The sequence below is a fragment of the Pelobates fuscus genome, chromosome 9 (genome assembly GCF_036172605.1).
Source record: "Pelobates fuscus isolate aPelFus1 chromosome 9, aPelFus1.pri, whole genome shotgun sequence".
Classification (NCBI taxonomy): domain Eukaryota; kingdom Metazoa; phylum Chordata; class Amphibia; order Anura; family Pelobatidae; genus Pelobates; species Pelobates fuscus.
In genome coordinates this window covers 18473588-18496695 of record NC_086325.1, presented here as the reverse complement: position 1 = coordinate 18496695, position 23108 = coordinate 18473588, and the positions used below count along the sequence as shown (strand labels likewise).

The 23108-nt window shown below is 44.3% G+C and overlaps 1 protein-coding gene across 1 annotated transcript in view; it reads right to left on the bottom strand.

Moving 5' to 3' along the window:
* The window catches only part of MSH5 (mutS homolog 5), an 88089-nt gene that overhangs the window by 58599 nt on the left and 6382 nt on the right, over positions 1 to 23108 (bottom strand). The window contains exons 2-3 of the mRNA XM_063431405.1: positions 9901 to 10001; positions 7697 to 7820 (exon numbers count right to left, since the gene is read on the bottom strand). Coding sequence (XP_063287475.1) covers positions 7697 to 7820; positions 9901 to 9942 — 166 coding nt within the window. The 5' untranslated portion in view covers positions 9943 to 10001. The remainder of the gene's footprint in view (positions 1 to 7696; positions 7821 to 9900; positions 10002 to 23108) is intronic.

Genomic DNA, 23108 nt, shown 5'->3' with positions numbered 1-23108 from the left:
AGGAGGGACGAGGGGAAAACAACATCTTGCATTACCTGGACGGATTGGGTATGACCAAAATAACGCGGGAGGCAGCAGAAACCCTGGCTGCGGAGATCAGTATAGAGGAGGTTGACAAAGCAATCTCGAGTCTGAAAGGAAACAAGGCCCCTGGTCCGGACGGGTTCGATGGGACATACTACAAGGTCTTCAGAGTGGAGCTCGCGCCTCACCTAGTGACGCTCTTCAATTACCTAAGGCAAGGGGGACGATTGGGCCCGGAGATGGCGTTGGCCACGATTGTCCTCTTACCCAAACCAGAGAAGGACTTGCTCCTACCCGAACATTACCGGCCAATATCATTGATAAATCACGACTTAAAAATCTTAGCTAAGATACAGGCGGATAGACTAAACCCCCTTTTGACCTCACTTATCCATGCTGACCAGGTGGGATTCATACAAGGTCGGCAGTTGTTTGAAAATACCAGGCGGACAGTCGACCTAATCTGGAAACAAGTAGCAACTGGAACGCCTTCTCTGGTAATCTCTATCGACGCGGAGAAAGCCTTCGATAGGGTTAGGTGGGAGTTCCTATTTGCGGTCCTGAAACACCTTGGATTTCCGGAGGAATTCGTGCAAGTTACAAGAGCAATGTATTACGATGTGAGGGCACAGATACAGATAGTAGGGGCACCACTGAATCCTTTTAGCCTACATAACGAGACCAGACAGGGGTGCCCCCTGTCCCCCCTCCTATTCGTGCTGGCCTTGGAGCCTCTGCTTCAGGCAATACGCATGCACCCAAACATTAGTGGGGTCACGGTTGGGGGGGAGGAATACACTGTCTCTGCTTACGCAGACGATGTCCTCCTCACTGTCACAAACCCAATTGAGTCGATTTCTGCACTACAGGGTGTCATTCAAGAATATGGGGCCCTGTCAGGTTACAAGGCGAATATGCAGAAATCCAGCGCGATGTCTATAGGCTTACCATTGGCAGATGAAACATATATAACGGAAACGCACCATCTGAGGATGGAACCGAACTCACTAAAATATTTAGGGGTATACTTGACGGCAGATCCAACCCGTCTATATGCTAGCAACTACGATCCTATGTTACGGACTTTGATGGGTGATTTAAAAAAATGGTCGGACAAACCTATTTCTTGGCTAGGGCGCATCCACTCTGTGAAGATGAATATCCTCCCGTGAATACTGTTTCTTTTCCAGGCTCTCCCTACTCGAGTCTCCAAATCCCAACTGATACCCTTGCAGAGGGCGATATGTGATTTTGTGTGGCACAATAAGAGACACAGAATAGCCAGACAAATTTTGTATAGGCGAAAGGACAGAGGGGGCTTGGGACTCCCGAACTTGTATTACTATTATTTATCGGCTCAACTGTCTCAAGTGGCCATGTGGCACTCCCCTGTCGGGGAACGGAGGTGGGTAGACCTTGAATCGCTGATGGTGGGCATAGATATTCCCCAATTTACGTTGTGGGTCCCTAAAGAACACAGGCCCATGATACGGGTGACCTGCCCGGCCATCCTTAACTCTCTCCGAGTATGGGATGCGAATAGCGTTAAATTTAAACTCGCCTCCTACCCTTCCCCTATGACTCCAATACTCCGAAATAGGGAATTTCCACCGGGAATGGCCCCCAGGAACTTTCGAAACATCGAAAAGACTGGGTTACAACGCCTTTACCAACTATATAGGGAAGGGGATGTCATACCCTTTACAGACCTCCAACAGGATGCCCACCTGACTCCAGCAGACTTTTTTAGGTATCTCCAGATCAGAGACTTCGCTAGAAAATCCCATATAACAGCAGCAGCCCAGAGACAGTTCACTTTTTATGAGAGACTGTGTAGAGAGGGTTCTACCCCTAAGGGAATTATCACACTCCTATACGCTCATCTTAGCACGGAAACAAAAGAATGGGGTAGCCTGAAGTATACTGATAGATGGGAGTCGGACCTGGGGGAGGTGCTGGAGGGAATAGAATGGCAGGAGATCTGGGAAGCTACCAAGAGCGCTTCTGTGTGCGTCACGCAACAGGAGCAGGCATGGAAAACCATGCTTAGGTGGTATACTACTCCAATCACCTTGCACAAAATGCGCAAGATAGATACGGACGAGTGCTGGAGGGGGTGCGGACTCCGAGGCACGTATCTCCACATGTGGTGGGAATGCCCGAAACTCCGTGGTTTCTGGAAGGCGGTCGAGGACCTGTTGCGTCAGACCTTTGGCAGACCCCTGGCCTTAGACCCGTGGATCTACTTGTTAAATAGAACTATTGCGGGATGGACGAGAGGAGAGCAAAAACTAGTACGGGCGATAACTTTAAGTGCACGCAGAGCAGTAGCAACAGCGTGGCTCTCACCTGAAGGCCCGGAGTTTGGGGGGGTGATCTCTAGGATAAAGGAAAGCAGAATCATGGACGATCTGACCGCTAGATTGAGAGGTACAACCATGGCCTTCCAGAGGACATGGGCACCCTGGGACAATAGCGTTATGGGCTCCAGTAACGAGTGACGTGGGAGATCTCCAGTTTGATTCGGGATTTAGCCTCACGCACCCCCCCCCCCCTACCCTCCCTACTTCTATCCTCGTATCCTTCTCTTCCTTCTACTTCACCTTCCCTTCTTCAACCCTTTTTCTCTTCTTTAAGTTTTTTCCTTTCATTGTTCTTGCTATGCCCTTGATTCACAAGGGTGCTATTCTTGTTCTATATTCTTTCGTCTCTTATGTTATAGGCTATGTTGTCAATATCGAATTTTATCACCCAGGCATGAGTATAGTGATTGGGCATTGAAGATGCCTACAGTACAGCCTCACGTGGATAGAGACAGGGCTCCTTTATAAGATAAGCAGCCTGATTATTCCTTACGAATGCTAGAGGGGAGGCAAGTTGAACGACCTACATGCTGAGGCTGGGAATTTGGGCTGATATCGAATGTTATATACTCAACTCTGATCTTTTGCACAGTGGCTTCTGCGCAAGCCACGCGGTCATGTTACTTTTGCTATGCCTATTTTCTACGAGCATACGGTAATTCGATAATATAGCTGTACAAAAACATAAAATCCTCGATGGGGGGCAAGTTGTTCAGAATGTATAAAACGATTTGTCATATGGGCTGATGCCAATTCTTCTGTTTATAAGTTTGATATTTTATATTGAGGCTTCTGCGTAAGCCATTAGGTTGTATTATGCTTGCCTTACCTATCGTGTGCAAAAATAAAGAATTAAAAAAAAAAAAAAACGGCATACCTTGGACCAGTTCAGGGATGACCTGTTCGGAGCTGGGTCTGGCTGCCCTTTCTCGAGGCGCGATAGTCCCGCAATGTAGCTGAAGAGATCGGAGCGGGAGACACCTGCGAGGGTTCCGCTGACGACGCAGAGGGCCATGTCCAAGCAGACCCCAGCTGAGCACTCACCTCCGGTACCCGCATTGATGACCCCACATGCGGATGACCATCATATAACAGCGAGCAAAGCAGATATTAAGGCCCTGCTGGTTGAGATGAAGGCCATGTTCAACACTGATCTCTCCATTGTCCGTGAAGAGGTCCACGCAATAGAGGGACATATTCGGGTAGTGGAAGAAGACTCAGACGCAAACAAGGGCCAATATCAAGGCCTAGCTGAAGAGATGGCACGTATGCGACAAAACAAGCACTGGTTTCTATCGAAATGGGCATTCCTGGAGGATTCTCAACGGTGGCGGAATCTGCTGATCCGAGGTATCACGGAATTAGTTCCCCCGCAAGAGATCCTACACTTATTGCGAAGGCTATGGGCCTCCATGCTACCACCAGCTAAAACGAAGCGAATAGTGACTGACACGCATTTTAGAGTGGCCAAATTACCCAAGGGCCCACTACTGTCCCTCGAGACCTGATGGGGAGGTTCAGATCAGAAGCTGACAGTGCTGCGATTATGACCGAGGCATAGAAGACCCCACACTGCGCTTTTGAAACCTATACCATCTTGTTTTATGGGGCCTTTTCTCGCCCTACTGTCCAATAGTGACAGTCACTACAGTCACTTACCAAGCAAATGCGAGAAGCCATACCCTAAAGATGGACCAGGACACCAACTCAGCGTACAGCACAATGGAAGGCAGCTTCGTCTCACTGCTCCCGCAGAGTCAGTGCCTTTCCTTGCGAACTTGGGGCTTCCCCTACTTCCTACAGAGAACCTGGTGATAGAGCAGCACACTAGTCCGACTCAGATATGAGACATTGATAACATCACCCCGTTCCATCCTGCGATTCCGGACACTGTAAGCAAGAACTATGCTACGCTGGCCAACACATGAGCCACTATACACTAGCACCTGTAATGTCTCCTCTAAGCCTTGCCTAGTGCAAGTTTCTGTTTTTGGTTTTTAAATTGTTCTTTACATTGTTCTTCCATTCCTGATGTTCTGATGTTCTTCCATTCCTGCTACTACTGCTTTAGTGATATATTTCAATGCACAACCCACGATATAGGCATTCAGTGTTTGTTTCTCTTCATAGAGACTTACTACCCCCATTTAGCCAAAATCATTCCAGTTCTATATCCTCATAGTTGAGGAGCCACGCTTCATTTGCAGCCACGTAATTACCTGCCCGCCATCTATCTGGCACTGATAGGCCCTATGACAGAACAGATTCCATCTTATGACTAAGTTGTGAACCTGCAGACCGCTTATATTTGCACATTAATGTTCCCACAACATGTATATGGCTGAACACTATGCAAAGCTCATTTTTTCTAAAAATGTCTCCTTTCACGTGTGGTGTCTTTTCTTCTATACAACCTGATATCTTCTTGTATTGTGAAGACTCATAAAATTGTTGCTTATCCACATGTGGGTGGAGAAATAAATAAAGAATAAAACATTTTTTTAATAAAATAATAAAATACATAAAAAATGACTAGCAAGTGTATAAGTGGCTTATAGGATCCTCTAATAAATAAAAAATATCCCCACAGGAACCGATGTCATTTAGCATTTTAATCATCCACCCTACTTATTGACTGTATTATTTTATGTGAAATCTCCCAGAAACGGTATTCCTATTGGGTTGAGCTTCCCACCAACCCACTATGGTTCCCCTTTGGAGGTGACCACAAGAAAGCTTAAATTGAGGAGTTTAAACTTCAAGTAAGTATTGCAATTTAGCATGTAAATCTCCCATGTTAAAATTACTGTAGGATCCACCGATAATTGGGTACTGTGATGTAGTGGTGGGCTTATCACAATATGGCCATATGTTGGAATCAAATACCCATATTTATTTGCTAAGATAAGTGATTTTAAGTGGCCTTGTTAAATGTAAGGCTGTGTTTTTGTTTGTGTGTGCGCTGTTCCTTTAACTGTATTTTGTATCTGTATTGGTCTTTACGGCAGCACCACGGCTTAGAAATGCATGTTCTGGGTGTGCCCCCAATTCCCATTTTTTTTCTGTGTAACTGTGTGTGTGTGAGAGATGACCTGCCTGTAACTGTGTGTGTTTGCAGGGCCACCATAAGGGGGTGACAACAATGACGGTTGTCACAAGCCTGGCGGTCTTAAAGGGGCCCAGATGCCCGGGCCACACATTTTCTAGATAGAGTGCACATAACAGCAGCGCACTGGGCCCACACGCAGGGTCACCCAATTCAATCGGAGCACTAGATGGGTACTGATAAACAGGGGACTAGTCTGGCGTCAGGCACTTTAACAGTTTAACTGGGTCCCTGTAGTATCAGTCCATAGGGAGGAGGTGACAGCCTACTACTTCCTCCCAGAGAGCAAGAGAGTGTTGCGCCGGGCGGGAGAAGGAGGCACAGCACATGCAGCATGGGGGAAGAAAGATGGACGGAGCGAGCTGCTGCTGCAGGACCCAAAAAAATCATTCTCAGTCCAGCAGCACACCAAGCAACCCACCCTCCTGCGGACATAAGGTAAGGATGGCTGCAAATATAAAAATTATTACATTTATGTGTGTCAGTATCTGTGTGTCAAGCTGTGCATATGTATCAGTGTTTTGTGTATGTGCCAGTGTGTGTATCTATGGGTAATGCCAATGTGTGTAACTGTATGCCAGTGTGTGTATGTGAGCTGTATGTCAATCGGTGTGTACATGCCAGTGTATGTATCTGTGGGTGTGTATTTGCATGTAAGCTGGTGTGTGTTTGTGTTTACACTGCACATTAATGCACACCTGCATTCAAAAGCCAACATCCACTCACACACATACTCCATACAAAAATATGCTTACATTCAAACACACATACACTGCTCAGGGCTATGTACAACCCTGCAAGGATGGGCAAATTGTAAATCCCCAGTTGGCAAAGCATTGGGGGACTTGTACGACAGATGGCAATCTACATTTTCGCATCCTTGTGCTACAGGGGGACCAAAATTTTTTTTCTTGCACCAGCGCCCTCTATACATTACTTCCAAAACTGCCCCGGCGGTCCCCTTGTATAGTAAAAAGGGGATCCAGCACACGTGCTCTTCAGCTTCCAAAAACTCTCATGAGCCCCTTGCCGTCAGAGCTGCGATTACCACACGACACGCAGACCGGACTTAAGAGAGTTGGTGATCATGCTGGCTGGGTCTCTTCTTCACTTTTTCCCATAGAGCAATACAGCCCCTATCTTATCCCACATTTATACTCATACACTCTGCATCCACTCTACACACACTGCATCTTTGTGGGCAGACTCGGGGCGGGCACTGTGGGCGAACTCGAGGGCCCCCCTGGTGCCAGACCTTGAGCTGTGTTGTGGGGAACTCAAACTTTCTGATGGCAGCCCTGTGTATATGGGTATGTGACTGCCTGAGAGTGACTGTGCATGGGACTGTGTGCATGTAGCTGTATTTCACAGCATATGTGTATAACTGTGTGCATCTGATTGTGGAACTGTCTGCATGTGACACTGCAAAAATACACACCCGTATGCAAGCATGGGTCTACATGTATTTTTAAATTAAATACCCATTACAAATATCACACAAAGCGGCGGATGTGCAGTCCAGAATACCAGCACACTGGACCACCAGACATCAGCAAGCCCCCTACCTGCAAGGTAACAACAGTAAAGGTGGAATGTATTTTTTTCCCCTTAATAATTCTTTTTTTATTTAATAAAGCCCCAAAACATACTATACATGGATGAGCAAGTGTGACCATGGAGGGGTGCTGTAATGCAATCTAGTGTGCATTTATTCACAGGCTGGAACCCCATATGAAACACCAACAAGTAATAACATCGAGCATTTACTATCCAGCTATTCAAACAATTCCTTCCACTGTGGGTATGCCTGGAAAATGCCACACCACAGCAAATTCACATACCATTCTCAAGAGTTTTATTCACCAAAACATTACTGCAGTAAATTGCAAAATTCATACTGAAATAACCAAGCTGTGACTATAGCTATGTAACTATATGGAGATCTTTTCCAAACCACAAATTTTAGCCTTAATTTTGAAATTTGGTTTCCAATTCACTACAGTTTGGTGTCTAGTGAATAAATCACAGCATGTTCTTATAAATGTCCAATTTCCAAAGTCTACGGGGCGGTCAGGCCATCCTAGTAACGGAATGAAAACTGTTTAGGGTGAAGGGGAAATAAAATGAGCATTAAAAAAATAGGATCAAAAACCAGCAGTAAAACAGGATAAAGTATAATGATCATTTGCTAACTGCCTCTCACCTCTCCCCAGCAGCAGGAGCTGGTCTGTATCAGGGGTATCTGGCATAAAGTGTGCCGCGCAGTCACCAGTGTCGTAATAAGACAGGGCGAGCAATCCTGCATGCCATAGAATGCTCATGTAGATCTAGAACACATGGGAAACACGCAAAGAATAGAATGTGCTTAGAGTTTTATTCATACAGAAGATTCTTAGCAGTTACCAATAATACCTCATAATATGTCAGAGATTAAAACATTTTCAAGTCATTTCATCTCTACTTTTTCACAAGTGAAAATAAAAAAATGTGCTTGCATTTATCACAAAAAAATGAGAGGCTCTGCTCGGTCACATTTTATTTTCTCTTTTCTTATGCCCACTCTTGTCATTTGCCTTTATTTTGTAATTATTTTATTTTCTTGTAGTTTACTCTCCTTTTTCCAGCACCTGGCTGGTCTCCTTGTAGATGGCCCTGCCCAAACTCCACCTCTTTGGTTTTCATCATATTCGATCTCAGCCAATCCAAAGCGTTTTCATAGAAAAGCATTGGGAGGCTAATGTTCCAATCAATGCATCTCTATGAGGAATGTTTAGCGCCTCCATGCAGAGCGTGAAGACACTTAACATCAGTGCTGCATATTGTGCAGCAGTGACCTAAGAAGCAGCTCTAGTGTCCGTCTGAGTGACTGCAACTAGAGGTGTTCCTAGACAGTAATATAAACGCTGCCTATTCTCTGAAAAAGCAGTATTTACATTAGAGTGCCGACAGGGACATACTGTACACACCAGAACAACTACATTAAGCTGTAGTTGTTCTGGTGACTATAGTGTCCATTTAATATTTGAGTGCTATTTGCCATTCTGTGGGATTTTATATAAATAATGAACTGTGGGTAAATCAGCAAGTAGCTAAATATTTGTCTGTGTATAGTGTGCGTTGCGGAATATGTTGGCGCTTTATAAATACCAGTAATAAATAAATAAAATGGAGCTTCCTTTAAGCTGAGCAATTTTCCAAAGATTGACAAAGATCATGCTGCCTATACGAAAAAGATCTCTTCTTTTCTTTACGTATAACAAAAAAAGGTGAATTTAAAAACATAAAGCGTAATAGAGGGACAAAAAGTTAATTTAAAAAAAACAAACCTATAAAATGACATTGACACTTTAAAGCAAATGGCTTTGAAAGTCCCTATGACAATGAAATAAATTACTAAAAAAACAAAAACCTGGCTACCCTGGGTTTTACACACATTAATGAAAGTGAGCCCTCATTTGTGGAACTAATCTTATGACAAACATAGCCTGTATCCCAATGTTCCACTGACACGGTAGTGATATGCAAAGATTTATTAAGATTTAGTAAGTGCAATTCCTTATTAACTATTGGTATTTGAAAGACCTGCACAATGTGATGTTATCACTTTTTATCTTACATGAGTTTATTGAAGAAAATTAGAAGATTGGATACAGCTATTTTATGTTATAGGCACCTACCATTTATACAAATACAATATACACAAACGTGTGGTGTAAACAATATTGCTCTATGTATGCTTTGTACTTTTTTTCTGTAGATTATGTATTTGTTTTTTTGCATTTGAAGATCAGGGTAGTATTTTAATCTACAGAAATATTGTTTAGGGGAAAAATTAAATATTTCTATCCTATATATTTTCAAATGGCACGTTAATGTTATACATTTTATTTGATACATACCTAACGTTTCAGAGGGAAAAAAGACACTAAAAACTATAATTTAGTGTATCAATTACTTAATTTTATATATTTTTTTCCTTGCCTGCATTATTTTATTATTTGCCATTTTTAAGGAAGGAAACAAGACACTTATTTTTCTTTGTCTTCAGACATAATTAGCTTCTTGTTTCAGACTGGAAAGGTTTTTTCTGCCTCATTTTATGGCACATGCACATTTTCCATACTGTTGGGCAGTGCTTCTAAGTGCTGCCCAGCAGTACGTGAATTTGATACACCAATATTGTGAAATTGACAAACTTATTACAGTAGCTGCTTTGGGAATGAGCTACTTTCACACCAGGTGCAAATAAGTTGGATGTTTAGGCAGAACTTGCAAGCCCTTCCAGACAGAATTATTAACACAGAGTTGTCCCCCCACTCAATTGTAAAGCGACAAATCTATGATTGAAACCAGCATTGTAGCTTTAGAGGTTTTAGATATCATAATTTTCATCTGTGTACGTGGCACCTCCTTTTCATCCGATTCTTCATCATCTTCGTCGGCCTCCATTACAGAGCTCCCAGGAGTAATTTGTTTTCTCAACAGGTTTACGAATGACCAGTCTGAGGCTTAAGAAGAATACAAATCCATAATTACTTAAAAGAACAACTCTTATTTTCACAGTATTAGGGTTACTATCAAACCAGTATTATGCAGGCTGAGTAGTATATAGTGACTAGGAGACAACAAATATAAGAGCAACTGAGTAGAGAACACGGGCATTCACAAATATATACAGTCAGGTCCATAAATATTGGGACATCGACACAATTCTAATAATTTTGGCTCTATACACCAACACAATGGATTTGAAATGAAATGGACAAGATGTGCTTTAACTGCAGACTTTCAGCTTTAATTTGAGGGTATTTGCATCCAAATCAGGTGAACGGTGTAGGAATTACAACAGTTTGTATATGTGCCTCCCACTTTTCAAGGGACCAAAAGTAATGGGACAATTGGCTGCTCATTAGCCCATTTACAAGGAGCAGATAAAAGGTCCAGAGTTCATTTCAAGTGTGCTATTTGCATTTGGAATCTGTTGCTGTCAACTCTCAATATGAGATCCAAAGAGCTGTCACTAACAGTGAAGCTGATACCGGAGAAACTGACGGAAGCCAAGCACAGAGAGATGGACACAGGTTTCTTCAGGAAGGAAGAGATTCTTTATTGGATCACCGATCGGGACTCAGAGGGACTAGCGTCACCAAAATACAGCAAAGTCTGAGTACTGAATACATAGAGTACATTCCTTATATAGCACTGTAGCTCCTCCCACAATTAACTACACCCACACATACCCTTAACCTATTTAATGAATAGAGTCTAAACTCATCCATCCGGTCTAACCACGTGGCTCATCTGATACAAAGGAGAGGGACGCGTAATTCCAGTTCTTACATTCCTGCACCTGGTCAGTACAGTGATGACAGTATCTTAGCTACGTGTAATTAACCAACTGATACTACAAACACATATACATACATATGCCTTGTGGCAATCTTAGCCTGCTAAACTTGTATTTTACTGGAATTACATCACATTCCCCCCTTTGATGCCTCTGATATTTCACAATTACTTGAGGCATCACTTAACCTTGGTTTGCATATACCTCAGGTTACCATGAACCAGACCAGACTTATCTTATGATGTGAATCTTCAACATTCATCTTCTTGCATTGGTTCTCCCTGATCTAGAGCCTTATACTTATATATCGCCATTATCTGTGCAGCAGCCTTCCTCTCTGCTATAGTTCCTATCAGGCTTTGCACAGACCTAACTACTAAGGGTATAAGACACGGCAGGAGTAGACACAACATTAAAATTAGTAGGACTCCACCTACCACTGCCTTAAGCCCTCCAAACCACTCATACCAGCTACCAAACCAACTACTTGGATTGTACCCTTTCCATACCTGAGTAGGCACATGCGCTAGTTTAACCATATGGCTAGTAAGCTCAGCTATTGCTTGCCCTTCGTCATCTATTTGAAGACAGCAATTGCTTAGGTTAAACTTCCCACATACACCTCCCTCTACTGCCAAAAGGTAATCCAAGGCTAATCTATTTTGGTATACTGCTGTCCTCATCCTGGTGTTATGCTTCGCTAGAAGATTGAGCGCTTGTGATGTCTCATTTGTGATAATCTCAACCACCGCCTGTAATCTTATAATACGGTTGAGCATATAAATAGGGGTTCTATAACCAAAGGTACCATCCTCAGCCCACGTGGCTGGCCCATAGTAATCTATAATACGCTGGGGAGGCCATTCATCATCTTCCCAGGCGCCTATCTCTATGGGTCCCCTTTTCTTCCTATGATTCACATCATACACTTTAACACCTAAAGTCTCACCTGTTTCAATCGGTAACAAGAAGAAGGATGGTTTGAGCATACCCAACACACATGCCCCTTCCCAGTCCTGTGGCAGCTCCGAATAGGCTTTCTTACCACAGATCCAGTACAAATTTGCTGGGGCTCTCCAAGTAGATGTGATGGATAGATCAAACCACACATCCTTTAAATTGGCATATCTAGCAAACGGGTTAGATGGTTCTGAGACATTTGAAGCCGACCACCAAGTTGTATTCTTTGTATCATCATCATAAGCTTTTTGCCCTAGACAAGTTAATTCTCCTACAGAAGTATTATACATTATTCCTTTCCTTGCTATGCAAACATAACCTATGATGGAGGTCTTTAATCTCCACTCAGATTTACCTCTAACACTCATATGATAATCGGCTTGTGTAGATATTAATTGGTCAACTGCCTCAGAACCGGACATTACCTCCTTTGCTTCCCAAGGCCATTGGTCTCCCATGTTAGTACCTCCACACACATAGCAGTTGGTAACATTAAGACTACCGGCAATACTTTCAGCTAAATCGATGAACAGGTTTTTAGCATTATGGGGGATCTTATTATCTATACTCATCTCTTCGTAAAAGGAATGGTATACTTGATGAGTCTGGGAGGATACCGTATCAGTCTCTATTCCTATAAACAATAATGTCCCAGGATCTAAACCCGTCCTGTATATTTGAAACCCAAATAAATTTCCATACTTATCTAAGAACTTGTCGGGGTTATTAATGAGTATATGGACTGGGTTGCATTCCATAGACTTACAATAAGGGCTAGTCGGCAACTTAGTCACTATCATGTCTTTGTCTACTGTCTGTCCCCAAGTTGCCCACCCCACACAAGACCAATATGGGCAAAAGTTATAATCTCTATTTGGGCATCTAGGACTTACATATTTATTTTTGCTACTGGGACAAATATATTTATCGTTAGACCCATACGTCCTCTCCCATCTAAGATCCCCACATACATTCCACGGCTTTCTACCACTCGATATCGCTTTACACGCATCAAATAGCAGAACACCCGAAGAATGTACGGATTCTAACACCGTTTTATTAATTAGGGTCCCCTGAGGATCTCCATTCCTGAGAGTCAACCAAATTGTACGAGGCTGATACTCCGGACTGAAGCACTTAGGTTCTCCTACTCCTAAATGGCACACACTATAATCTATATTTAAGTATCTACATCTCGATACATCTCCTTTACATTCGTATTGTGAATGCCAAATTAGGGTTTGGGAAATATGGTTACCTGTTCTCGTAGTCTTAATGCATACCTCACAGCTAGGAGTGTCGGTACCTCTACCTTCCTGAATATAAAAACACATATAAATAAACACTATCAAAAGCACATCTTTCGCCGTCATCCTCAGTCTTCGTCCGTGCGATGGCGCCTCAGCTTCCAGGATGTGAGGGGCTGCAGGGAATGGAGTTCTGCTCATCTTCACAGGTGTCCCTTCGAGACTTTCCTGGCTTATACACTATGTGATGGTAAGCGGACAGGCTTTATTATGGCCTTCTCACTCACACCTGTAACAATAAAATTTGTAATCCACAATAATTCCTCGTTACTCCGACTGAGTAGTGCGTTTTAACCGGATCTTGCAGGGATTCTCTGGATCTGCTGTAACTTGCCAAGAATCGACTGCTGCTGGTTTAACCCTGGAGTGATGTATCCACGGAGTCACTTCTGCTACTTTTATTGCTGTAGGGGTAGACAAAAGAACAACATAAGGACCTCTCCACTTGGGCCCTAACGGTACAGTATTCCACTCTTTAATCCACACTTGATCTCCTGGATGATAACTATGAACAGGGGGATAAATATTCACAGGTAATCTATCTTGTACCCATTTCTGTACCTCCTCCATAGTCTTACCCAACTCTACAACCTGCTGCCGGGTAATTCCTTCTCCCAACTGACTCAAGTCCCCCCTTAAGTTACCAAGTACGGGAGGTGGTCGCCCATACATGATTTCAAAAGGAGAGAGACCCATCCTTCTGGTAGGGGTACTGCGGATTCGCAATAAAGCTATGGGTAAGAGAACGTTCCACTTAAGTTGGGTTTCCTGACACATTTTAGCCAACTGGTTCTTTATAGTTCTATTCATTCTCTCTACCTTACCAGAACTCTGGGGTCTATATGCAGTATGAAGCCTCCACTTTATACCAAGCATATGAGTCAGTTGTTGTAGGCACTGGTGAACAAAAGCTGGACCATTGTCCGATCCTATAGAACAGGGTAGTCCATATCGGGGTATTATTTCTCGTAGCAGGAATCTCACAACTTCTCCTGCTTTCTCTGTACGAGTAGGACATGCTTCTACCCAGCCTGAATAGGTGCACACAATTACCAGCAGGTAACGATGTCCACCCGATTTAGGCATCACTGTAAAGTCTATTTGTAGATCGGACATGGGGAGTCCCCCCATAAACTGAACTCCTGGTGGCTTTACTGGTCCTTGTCTTGCATTATTCTTAGCACACGTTACACATCTGCGTACAATGGCCTGAGTCAAGTTGGACAATCTTGGTATGTAGAAATGTTTTCTAAGAGATTCTTCAGTACTGTCTCTCCCAGAATGTGTCCCGTTGTGATAATTTTGGACAATTTCTACCGCTAGCGATGCTGGTATAACTATTCTTCCATCTTCTAGCTGATACCACTTGTTCTCCAGATACTTTCCCGGTTCAGTCTTTAACCACTCCTCTTCTTGAGCTGTATAAACTGGAGTCCATTGGGACAGTGGAGTTGGTATAAGAGCAGCTATATGCCCTACATACTCCTGTCTTCCTGATTCAGCAGCACGCTTAGCTGCACTATCTGCCATCCGATTTCCCTTGGTTACATCACCATCTCCTCTCAGATGCGCTTGACAATGTATGATACCGACTTCTTTCGGCTCCCACACTGCTTCCAATAGTTGTAGGATTTCAGCTGCGTACTTGATTTCTTTGCCTTCTGAATTCAGTAGTCCTCTTTCTTTATACAAAGCTCCGTGGGCATGAGTGGTTAAAAACGCATACTTAGAGTCCGTATAGATATTTACTCTTAAACCTTCAGCCAATTGTAACGCTCGTGTTAGTGCTATTAATTCTGCCTTTTGTGCTGATGTTCCTTTCGCCAGTGGCCGAGCTTCTATCACCTTGTCTATTGTTGTCACTGCATATCCTGCATAGCGGATCCCTTCTTTCACATAACTACTGCCGTCGGTGTAATATTGAACATCGGGGTTCTGGATGGGAAAATCACGAAGATCTGGTCTACTTGAGAATACTTCATCCATTACTTCCAAACAATCATGTTGACTTTCAGTAGGTTGTGGCAAAAGGGTAGCTGGATTTAAGGTGTTTACAGTCTCTAAATGCACTCTTGGGTTTTCACACAACATTGCTTGATACTTGGTCATACGGCTATTACTAAACCAATGATTTCCTTTGTAATCCAACAACGTCTGTACTGCATGTGGGACTCGTACATAAAGTTCTTGACCCAGAGTGAGTTTATCGGCTTCAGCTACTAGCAGGGCGGCTGCAGCTACGGCTCTTAGACAAGGTGGAAGTCCGCTGGCCACTGCATCCAGTTGCTTAGACATGTAGGCAACAGGTCTTTGCCATGATCCCAAGTACTGTGTCAATACTCCCACAGCCATTCTTCTTTGCTCGTGTACATATAAGTAGAATGGTCGTGTGTGATCAGGTAGACCTAATGCTGGGGCACTCATCAAAGCCTTCTTCACATCTTCAAATGCCGTTTGCTGTTCTTGGGTCCATAAGAAGGGGTCGTGCTCTGTACCTTTGATAGCTGCGTACAGAGGTTTTGCTAGTATCGCATAACTGGGAATCCATATCCTACAGAAGCCTGCTGCCCCCAAGAATTCTCGCACTTGTCTTCTATTCTTGGGTATTGGTATTTGGCAGACAGCTTCTTTTCTCTCTGGCCCCATAATTCTTTGACCTTCAGAGATATGGAATCCTAGATACTTGACAGTTGGCAAACACAACTGAGCCTTCTTTCTAGACACCTTGTATCCTGCCTTCCAGAGAATGTGTAGTAGATCGTGCGTTGCTTGCTGACAGATTTCTTTTGTAACTGCTGCTATCAACAAGTCATCTACATATTGTAACAATACACACTCTCCTGGGATGGACTCGAAATCCAATAGATCTTGACTTAGGGCTGAACCAAATAGGGTAGGTGAATTTTTAAACCCTTGGGGCAGTCTTGTCCAAGTCATTTGGCGTTTTGAGCCCGTTACAGCGTTCTCCCATTGGAAAGCGAAAATACATTGACTTTCTGCGGCAATTCGGAGGCAAAAGAAGGCATCTTTGAGATCTAAGACTGTGAAGTAAGTAGCCCCGCCCGGAATTAAAGCAAGCAGGTTATATGGATTGGGTACAACTGGATGTATGCTAACAACCGCATCATTGACTGCTCTTAAGTCCTGCACAGGTCGATACTCATCTGTGCCGGGCTTTTGAACAGGCAGCAATGGGGTGTTCCAGGGGGAAGTACAGAATTTTAGGATACCATACCGTATGAACTTATCCAGATAGGATTGGATGTTCTTCTTAGCCTTCTGCGGAATGTGATATTGTCTTAGGCTCACTGGATAAACCCCATGTTTCAGTTCAATTTTTATTGGTGGAATATTGCGGGCCAGTCCTGGTGGGTTGTTCTCTGCCCAAACTCCTGGTATGTTAAACAATGTCTCATCACTCCTAGGGTTTTGGCTAGTCAACACTGTATAAAGTCGCCACTCTTCTTCCTTTGGTACGGATAAAGTCATAATACCTGAAGGTCCATTAAACTTTAAGGATGTTGTTCCATCTGGTAGGAACGTAATCTGCGCTTGTAATTTGGATAGCATATCACGTCCCAGCAATTGGACTGGACATTCAGGCATATAAAGGAATTGGTGTTTTACTACGTGGCCTCCCAATGTACAGAGTCGACTTTTAAGAACCGGTCTTTCAGCACTTCTTCCAGTTGCTCCTATCACAGTAATAGTCCTTCCAGATGGAGGAGCAACTAGATTAGTCACCACTGAATGTTCAGCACCAGTGTCGATCATGAACGCACTCCTTTTCCCCCCTATTGATACATCGACCATAGGCTCCGCTCGACCAAGGGGGATGGAGCCCGGTCGGTATCAATAGTCCTCCATGACCGTGTCAGCCAATCCTACAAAGTCCCTACCTTCTCTATCGCGAGACCTTTGCGCTGCTGGAATATACCTGTCTTCCCTAACACTTCCTCTGTTCCCATTACTCCCTCTATAACCATTACTCCCTCCGGGACCTCCTCTACCTCTCGCTCTGCCTCTAAAGTTTCCGTAGCCTGCCCTGGGTTGGTCTCTCTCGTACTGCTCTCTTTGCGGACATTCGTTCCTCCAATGCCCTTCTTCCTTGCAATACGCACACTGATCCCTACTCAAAGGCTCCCTACTCCATCTATTATTGCCTCTATCTGGGCCCCGTTTATCTACGCCTGCGATCGCTACCGCTAGCATATCAGCCTTTTTACGCATCTTGCGCTCCTCCTCTTTCTTGCTTTCTGTTTCCCTATTCATATAGACCTTATTAGCTACCTCCATTAGTTGGGTGATTGACATACCTGCAAACCCTTCTAGCTTTTGTAGCTTGCGCTTAATATCTCCGTAAGCTTGGCTGACAAAGGCGGAGTTAACCATTCGGGAATTGTCTGCGTCTTCCGGATTAAAGGGGGTGTACAAGCGGTACGCCTCCAATAATCGGTCATAAAAGACACTGGGCGCTTCATCGCTTTTCTGAATCACCTCAACTGTCTTCGACATGTTAATGGCTTTCTTTCCTCCGGCTTTCATGCCAGCAATTATAGCGTCTCTATAGGCTCTGAGTTGAACCATATCAGCACCATTTACGTTCCAATCGGGATCAGTGTTGGGATAATGTGTTGCGGCCCATGCTGCTGGATTAGCTTGGTTCAAAGCACGGGCTCTATCTTCTAATGCTTTAATGGCTGCTTGATTTATTCTTGTCCTTTCCTCATTGTTAAATAAAGTCATTAATAACTGCTGGCAATCAGCCCATGTCGGATTATGTGTCTGTACTATTGAGGTGAACAGATCAGTCATGGCTTGTGGTTTCTCAGTATACGAGGAATTATGGGTCTTCCAGTTTAAAAGGTCGGTAGTGGTGAAAGGGACATATACGAAGACAGGGTCAGCGTGTGCCATTTGACCTGCGGCATCGATATAAGCTGACCCGGGATTTAAGCGAAGAGGCATCTGATAGTGCTTTAATTGTTGGGCACCAGTCAACTGTCGGGTTTGGATGGGGCTACGTAGGGAAGCGTCAGTCATGGGTTCCGGTCGGGGAGATATAGGGTATGGGGATGTGGGAGGTTGGTTTTGGGAAAAGGTAGTGAATAGAACACTTCGGGCCGAGCTAGATGAAGCTTGACCGGAAGTCTGAAGTGGCGCCAAATCAGGATATTCATTTTTAATGGAGGTTGGTCTATCTGGTTCCGGAAGGGGGGATTTAGTACGAGGGGGGGTGGATCCTGCACTGGAGGAGGAAGCGGAAGTGGATGGGGGTAGTGAGGGAAGGGTTACAGGACTTCCTGCGTTTGCGTCACTTCTTCTTAACGGAAAGTAAGGGGGCGGCAAAGGGATCTCGGACTCAGGGGGCGTGTCCAAAATGGGCCTAACACCAGCCCTAGTGGACGAACAAGTCCTAGCTACCATGAGGCGACACTGTTCCTCGTGGCATGTCCGGAGCCATTTTGGCGAGTCATTTACGGCCTGTCTCCAACAATCAATATAAGGAAACTGGCCGTAAAGTTCAGGCCTACCTGATACAGCCACGTGTAAGCGCTGTACCAGAGTTGGATCCAAACTGCCACGTGGCGGCCATGCCGCAACCAAAGTAGGCCACTCCCTAGTGCACAAAGTGACCAAACGTACAGGAGACATCTTTACCCCAAAATCACAAACTTTGAATCCCTTTTTAAAATTCTTAACCATACATCCTAAGGGATCCGGAATCGTTGACTGCGACGCACCCATATTTAACAGTGGAACGTCGTCGACAACGATTACTATACACGCGTACTATTCAACAGTCACACCCGTTTCCTCTGGCAACAGCACCACGTGGTATGGTTACCAAGTGAAACGTACACAATAACAATAAACACTCAGGGAATTCCCGTACACACACAGCTGCTACACCAGTCACTATATAATCAATATTATGCCCTTTGGCGTAACTACACAGTCACCCACGCTATAATTCTCTATATACGAATTACCCGTCTATAACACACCCCAGTAACATCGTCTTTTACAAATAGCGGTTACAGTACGGTTAGCATAGGTCAAAGCACAAGTTAAGGTCACAATACAATTATTAGTGGTTATGGTGTTAAACATGCAATGGACGACAATGATTAGTACTTATTATATAATGTCAGTAAATATACAGGGTTATGGTACCGTGCACTATAATACAGCAACACACTATTAACACTCTCGCTAGACGGCTGAGCTCGCGCTATCTAACAAGATATACACTTTACTAAAACAATCGTTAACACATTTACAATTCCCAACTAAACTATTGGCCAGTACCTTGAATGGACTACCTAAAACTATATACACCCGTTTTGGTTAGCCACACTGCCCAATCACCACATATATAGCGAGCTAGAGAACCGAATTTACACAGACGCCTCTTAGTCGCACTATACAACGAGCTAGAGAACCGAATTTACACAGGCGCCTCTTAGTCGTACTATCAAAAGTCTAGTGGGTTCCAAATTTACACGCCTTCCCACTTAGCCCAGATAGGATGAGAACTAGCGAACCGAATTTACACAGGCGCCGCTTAGTCTCCCGGTCCCTCCGACCTAGCGAACGTAATATACACCCTAGAACGCTAGTCTAGACAAGACACCGGTGTCCGGCTAGGGCTATTTACACCAGGACCCCGCCTGACTAACCAAATCAAACGGTCTGACTAAAGAGCGTTCGATCGAGCGGTGCGCCTTCGCTCCTTCCCTCCGACAGAGGGGGCAGATACAGATTCAAAAACCCCTTTGGGCCTACCGCACAATCGGTATACCCCTAGCGGGTCCTGCCGTCTAAAACAGCAGTTATCTTACCTCCTCGTTCCTGAACCTGAGTTCACACTCATCGACGGGGACACCCCAGCACTTCTCACGTAGAGGCCGATGATCTCCTGGACAACAGACCAGTGGCGCCGAGACGAAGGGAGGTCCACGCAGAAGTTCAGGGGTGCAGCCGTAGAGAACGTGGGCAAAGATAGACCGTCTCACGCCTCTGCCTCTCAACTACCGTTGAACGATGAGCTTCCCGGCCAACGCACCAAATGATACCGGAGAAACTGACGGAAGCCAAGCACAGAGAGATGGACACAGGTTTCTTCAGGAAGGAAGAGATTCTTTATTGGATCACCGATCGGGACTCAGAGGGACTAGCGTCACCAAAATACAGCAAAGTCTGAGTACTGAATACATAGAGTACATTCCTTATATAGCACTGTAGCTCCTCCCACAATTAACTACACCCACACATACCCTTAACCTATTTAATGAATAGAGTCTAAACTCATCCATCCGGTCTAACCACGTGGCTCATCTGATACAAAGGAGAGGGACGCGTAATTCCAGTTCTTACATTCCTGCACCTGGTCAGTACAGTGATGACAGTATCTTAGCTACGTGTAATTAACCAACTGATACTACAAACACATATACATACATATGCCTTGTGGCAATCTTAGCCTGCTAAACTTGTATTTTACTGGAATTACATCACAAAGCAAGCCATCATTAGGCTGAAAGAACAAAACAAACCCATCAGAGAGATAGCAAAAACATTAGGTGTGGCCAAATCAACTGTTTGGAACATCCTTAAAAATAAAGAACGCACCGGTGAGCTCAGCAACACCAAAAGACGCAGAAGACCACTGAAAACAACTGTGGTGGATGACTGAAGAATTCTTTCCCTGGTGAAAAAAACACCCTTCACAATTGGCCAGATCAAGAACACTCTCCAGGAGGTAGGTGTATGTGTGTCAAAGTCAACAATCAAGAGAAGACTTCACCAGAGTGGGTGAGTTCAGAGAGGGTTCACCACAAAATGTTATGTATATTAAGTATGGAGAAGGAAAGGAACTGCTCATGATCCAAAGCATACCACCTCATCAGTGAAGCATGGTGGTGGTAGTGTCATGGCGTGGGCATGTATGGCTGCTAATGGAACTGGTTCTCTTGTATTTATTGATGATGTGACTGCTGACAAAAGCAGCAGGATGAATTCTGAAGTGTTTCGGGCAATATTATCTGCTCATATTCAGCCAAATGCTTCAGAACTCATTGGACGGCGCTTCACAGTGCAGATGGACAATGACTCGAAGCATACTGCAAAAGCAACCAAAGAGTTTAATGGAAAGAAGTGGAATGTTATGCAATGGCCAAGTCAATCACCTGAATCCGATTGAGCATGCATTTCATTTAATGAAGACTAAACTGAAGGGAAAATGCCCCAAGAACAAGCAGGAACTGAAGACAGTTGCAGTAGAGGCCTGGCAGAGCATCACCAGGGATGAAACCCAGCATCTGGTGATGTCTATGCGTTCCAGACTTCAGGCTGTAATTGACTGCAAAGGATTTGCAACCATGCATTAAAAAGTGAAAGTTTGATTTATGACTGTTAATCTGTCCCATTACTTTTGGTCCCTTAAAAAGTGGGAGGCACATATGCAAGCTGTTATAATTCCTACACAGTTCACCTGATTTGGATGTAAATACCCTCAAATTAAAGCTGAAAGTCTGCAGTTAAAGCACATCTTTATTCATTTCAAATCCATTGTGGTGTTTAGAGCCAAAAAGATTAGAATTGTGTCGATGTCCCAATATTTATGGACCTGACTGTACCTTTATAAACGTTCAAAATAGCTTTATACATCAATATAATAATCATTTATTAAGTGCCAATATTTTACAAAATACTGGCAGCAACAAAAACAAGTGTGTGCAGACAAAACCTTTTTTGACGGGTAATTGTAACTGGGTAATACTGACTGTTGTGACCATAGAGTATATCAGCATACAGCACATACATTGATTCAAGTAAGCTAGGCTTACGAAAAATGGTTTATGGCTGTGAAGCTATGCAATACATTAAAATACAATGCACACAAATGTACACTTTCTATACGCTCGAATATATTTCTTTATACAGCACATTACTGTGAGATTTATTGCTGCTATGCTCTGTGAAACATTTATTTACACTACACATTACTGTATTATTACTATGGGGATCTGCTATACATGTGTACACACTGCAGAATTCTACTCCAGGTGTGTGTCCCCCACCACCCCTAAGTTACATCTCCCTCTCCCCCAGCTCCATGTTTCCCCCAGTTACATCTCCCTCTCCCCAGCTCCATGTTTAACCCAGTAACATATCCCCCTCTCCCCTAACTCAGTGTTTCTCTGTTATATCTCTCTCCCCATGTTTCCCTTAGCTCCCTCTCCCCATATCCCTTCCCCCCCTCCCCAAATCATTCTCTCATCTCTGCCTCCCCAAACTCAATTTCCCTTTCTCCCCATCATTCTGTCTCCCCGATTACAGCTCCCTCTGTACTTCTGTCTCTCCAATTACAGTTCCCTCTCTCCCAGTCATTGTCTCCCCAGTTACAGCTCCCTCTGTCCTGTCTACCCAATTACAGCTTCCCTCTTTCTACGTCATTCGGTCTCTCCAGTTACAGCTCCCCCTGTCATTCTGTCTTCCCAGTCACAGCTCCCTCTCTCCCCCTGTCATTCTGTCTCCCCAGTCACAGCTCCCTCTCTCCCCCTGTCATTCTGTCTCCCCAGTCACAGCTCCCTCTCTCCCCCTGTCATTCTGTCTCCCCAGTTACAGCTCCCTCTCTCGCCCTGTCATTCTGTCTCCCCAGTCACAGCTCCCTCTCTCCCCGTCATTCTGTCTCCCCAGTTACAGCTCCCTCTCTCCCCCTGTCATATTGTCTCCCCAGTTACAGCTCCCTCTCTCCCCGTCATTGTCTCCCCAGTTACAGCTCCCTCTCTCCCCGTCATTCAGTCTCCCCAGTTACAGCTCCCTCTCTCCCCGTCATTGTCTCCCCAGTTACAGCACCCTCTCTCCCCTTGTCATTCAATCTCCCCAGTTACAGCACCCTCTCTCCCCCTGTCATTCAGTCTCCCCAGTTACAGCTCCCTCTCTCCCCCTGTCATTCAGTCTCCCCAGTTACAGCTCCCTCTCTCCCCCTGTCA